This window comes from Cynoglossus semilaevis, chromosome 13, assembly GCF_000523025.1.
Source record: "Cynoglossus semilaevis isolate Cse_v1.0 chromosome 13, Cse_v1.0, whole genome shotgun sequence".
In the NCBI taxonomy this organism is placed as follows: Eukaryota; Metazoa; Chordata; class Actinopteri; order Pleuronectiformes; family Cynoglossidae; genus Cynoglossus; species Cynoglossus semilaevis.
Window position 1 is genome coordinate 1,334,896 of NC_024319.1, and position 3,925 is coordinate 1,338,820.

The 3,925-nt window shown below is 48.8% G+C and overlaps 1 protein-coding gene across 5 annotated transcripts in view; it reads right to left on the bottom strand.

The window, feature by feature from the left end:
• Positions 1-3,925, bottom strand: part of znf574 (zinc finger protein 574) — a 19,064-nt gene that overhangs the window by 11,954 nt on the left and 3,185 nt on the right. For 2 of the 5 annotated variants that reach the window (XM_025061268.1, XM_025061272.1), the window contains exons 3-5: positions 1,528-1,959; positions 612-1,371; positions 25-239 (exon numbers count right to left, since the gene is read on the bottom strand). In XM_025061268.1, coding sequence (XP_024917036.1) covers positions 25-239; positions 612-1,371; positions 1,528-1,959 — 1,407 coding nt within the window. Of the gene's footprint in view, positions 1-24; positions 240-611; positions 1,372-1,513; positions 1,960-3,925 lie in introns of all 5 variants that reach the window. The other 3 variants (XM_025061271.1, XM_025061269.1, XM_025061270.1) reach the window with 3 other exon arrangements.

Genomic DNA, 3,925 nt, shown 5'->3' on the forward strand with positions numbered 1-3,925 from the left:
TGTTGATTGTATTTTGAGTGGCACCTTGCACGTGAACAGCTTCTCTCCAGTGTGGCTGTACACGTGTGTGCGCAGGAACACGCGCCGGGTGAAGGTTTTGCCACAGTAGGGGCAAACGTGTGGTAAGGGGGTGCGGGACCAGTCCTGCAGCAGCTTCGCAGGTGGGGGCTGGTGGGTTTTATCTGGATCTGCAGCAGGGCCCCCCTCCGTGTCCTCTCTACTGCCCGGACTCCTGATATCTGTACAAACAGAGAGGAAAAAAAAATTCAAGGATCAGTGTTTTTGGACTCGCTGCTAGTACCGACGTAACGATGCACGGAACGTCACGATACGATTTTATAACGAGTTTTTTTAAAATTTGTTTCAGAAATATTGTGACCAAATCCTATGAGCCTTTATTTATGGAACTAAAAGTCAAACTGGTCTGGTCTGTTTGACCTGGTTAACTGTCCATACATGAAACAACAACAGGAAGTGGAGAGAGTTCCACTGGAGAACACTGTTCTTCCCACGTTCTGTTCCAACACCTGAACGTCTCTCAGCCGACGTAGGACCTGACGAGGCATGGTCACATCCCTACTCTCCACATCAGAATAGTTAATGATGGTTACCTCTAACGACCCTCCCGCCCGGCAGGATCCTTAAAGAGGGTCGGCTTCTCTTAGGGAGTGATGCGCCCAGGTCAGAGGTCAGCGGCCGTTTGTGGCTCTGTGTTGAACTCTGGACATCAGCCGTTGGAGCTTCATCAGCTTCATCTCTAAGTTCAGCTTCTTCCTCCACCTCTGCCGCTGGTGTCAGCAGGTGGTGGCGGCGGTGGTACAGGAACTGGGTGGTGTTCATGAAGCCGAGGCCGCAGACGGAACAGCTGTGAAGTGGATCCTTCAGGTCGTGCTTCTGCTGGCGGTGAGCAGCCAGCCCCCCCTCGTCACTGAAGCTGTGGCCACACAGGGTGCACATGAACAACTGCGGCTGTGTGAACGTGGAGCGCCCACTAGTGGTCAGAGTTGTCTCCTGTTCGTCTTCGTTTGGTCCACTGTCCTGAGTGGAGACTTCCTTTATGAGGTAGGAGTCAGAAACTAAAACCACGTCTTCTTCTCCTTTCTGTCTGTGCTGCTTACGATGGTAGAGGAAGAGTGTGGTGTTGAGGAAGCTTTCCCCGCACACGGAGCAGCGGTGAAGAGCTTCCTCGAAGCCGTGCTGCGTCTTACGGTGGGCCACCAGTTCAGACACCAGGCCGAAGCAGGAGCCGCAGTCCACGCACAGGAGCACGGGTTCAGGCTTCGGCTTCTTGCTTGAACCTCGTCTCTTTGGAGACTCGTCCACTGAGCCGGACGTCACAGCGGCCGGCTCTGGCTCTGGCTCTGGCTCTGGCTCTGGCTCTGGCTCTGGCTCTGGCTCTGGCTCTGGCTCTGGCTCTGGCTCTGGCTCTGGCTCTGGCTCTGGCTCTGGCTCTGGCTCTGGCTCTGGCTCTGGCTCTGGCTCTGGCTCTGGCTCTGGCTCTGGCTCTGGCTCTGGCTCTGGCTCTGGAGCAGTGGGGTCAGAGGTCAGAGCTGCAGCAGTCTCTGGGACAGACTCCCTCTCTTCATGTCCTACTACTGTTTCTACAATCTCTGGATTATTATTGTTGGTGGAAATGTGATCGGGATCAGAATCTGAAGAGATCCTCTGGGCTACGATGATCTCTGCCTCGGGGTGGGCATCAGGGGTGGATTCACAGGACTTGTTGTCCCCAGCCTCAGACTGCTGACAGGCCTCCGCCTTCCGGTGGTGCTGCCAGAGTTCCAGGGTCCTAAACAGTTCATCACAGTCCCCACACTGGTAGAGGATCCGGGGCTGGTCGGTCTGCACCGCTGCCGTGGCCTGCTTCAGTGTCTGTGGATCGATCTGCAGCGAGGTGTGTCCGGCTGGGACTTGGATTTGTGGAACGGCAAAAGTCCTGGAGATATTTACCACTTTTTGCTGTGAACGAGATGAAAAAAAAAACACAATGTTTTACTGGTGTTGTTGTGTTTCATCAACCACACAACCTGAGTGACAACCGTCCACTCAGTCGACACAGACACTATCACAGCTGTGACAGGAAGCTGCTGATGACCACAGGAAGTGAGGTCACAGAGGGAGGGTCCTACACCTGCTGTCGGTGTCCTAGTCTTCTCCATAATTATGACATATATAAATATATACTTATTAGGTGTGTGTGGAAACCTCCATCCACTGAAGTATCTCCTGATCCCGTATCAATCTCCTCAGTCATCAGTTACGGTCCTACTGTTTATATATATATAAGAATCCAAGCTCATTATATATTTTTCACATTATAAACGTCGTGACTGAACTAAACAACATAGATTTCCCAGGAACCAAACGTCTGAATCTCAGTTTGTGCCACTTCCAGTTCACTCGTGTGAAGAAATATAATTAGCTCCCAGAGCTAGCTCAGACACAGACGAGGAGCACGGGGCCATTTAACAACTACAACTATGATGAGTGGTTTAGCTGAGTCTGCAGCACCGCCTCATAAATACATGAATATTAAAGGCACCACGTGTGGAACTGATGAAGTCAGTGATCGTTGTCATGCAGAGAAGACACTGCTGTGTTCATTAACACAGTACTGTTCCACCAAAGCAACTTCAGGAGACATTACACCATCAGTGTTGTTCTGGACTGTCCACAATATCAACAACAAACAGTCTAATTTAAAACACATATATATATATAAATAAATATAAAAGATACATTTAAAGTTAAACAGTGACAGCAAATGTTCCTTTATTTAGATTGATTTTTGATTTTTATCTTAATACGTTTTAAGAAGGGAAAAAGAAGCCATGAAAGTTATTATTATTTTTTTAATAGCTTGCAGCAGTGTCCTCTCCAGAAGGGGGCACTCTAGGTAAACACCTTTGTGCCATAAACTAAGGATATATGCCACAGTTAATGCTTTTTTATAACAGCATCAATAAAACTGAATTGGTCGACCAATAAACTTCAGTGTTTTGTCTCAACACCTGGAAGTGAAATTTAAAACCTCATCAAGAAACGGCAGCATCGTGTGAGCAGCGAGCGCCTTTAGCCCCGCCCACCTGCAGCTCATCTCGTTGGTCTGCACATGTAGCATTTTCTTCACATCGTGTCCATAAACTGAGGAGCAGTTTTGGAGCAGGGTGCATTCTGGGTGAATGGTAACAACAACAGGGAAACGTTAGCTTTAGTAGGCAGATTTAGGAAGGCATTTCCAGAACATTCTGTGTTAATGGTCGACCGCCCTGTGTTCAGCTCTCCATTCATTTAAGCCATAAAAGCCGTTGTCTTCTACCACAGCCAGATAATGTAAACAGATAAAATTTGTTGGGCTGCAGTAAAGGTTAATGGCAACGCAGTGGCACAGCGGCCAATAGAGACGTGTGTTTATTAGGGTTCCTGCTGCACATTCATAAAAACAAGTCGTGATCCAGGAGGTGCGAGCGTGGCAGCCACTAATGGATGTCTCACACGCCTAACCCACACGGCTGGTCCTTATGAACATGTGTTCAAGTCCCGGCCCAGGCTGAGACAAACATGTCCACTGCCACACAGCAGCCAGAGACCACGTTTAATAATGTTTTAAGGTTAAGGTTCTTAACTCTGTGTGAATCTCACTTTTCAACAATGACAGTGAAAACATGCGTCCAACGTCTCACAGCGGTGCAGCTCGGTGGACAAACTGGACATGACCACGAGTGAGCGTCACGTAAAAAGAGAATTAAAGATGAACATCCTGGGGCTGAAGGAGCATCAAACACCTACTGTCACTAAAACAGGACCAGTCCACGTTTAGCACTGACACACTTCTGCCTTCACCACCTGTGTGACTCATTACACTGATAAACAAAGTGCTGATGTTTCCTTTGGGTTTCTGAGCACAGAACCAAACAGTTCTGAG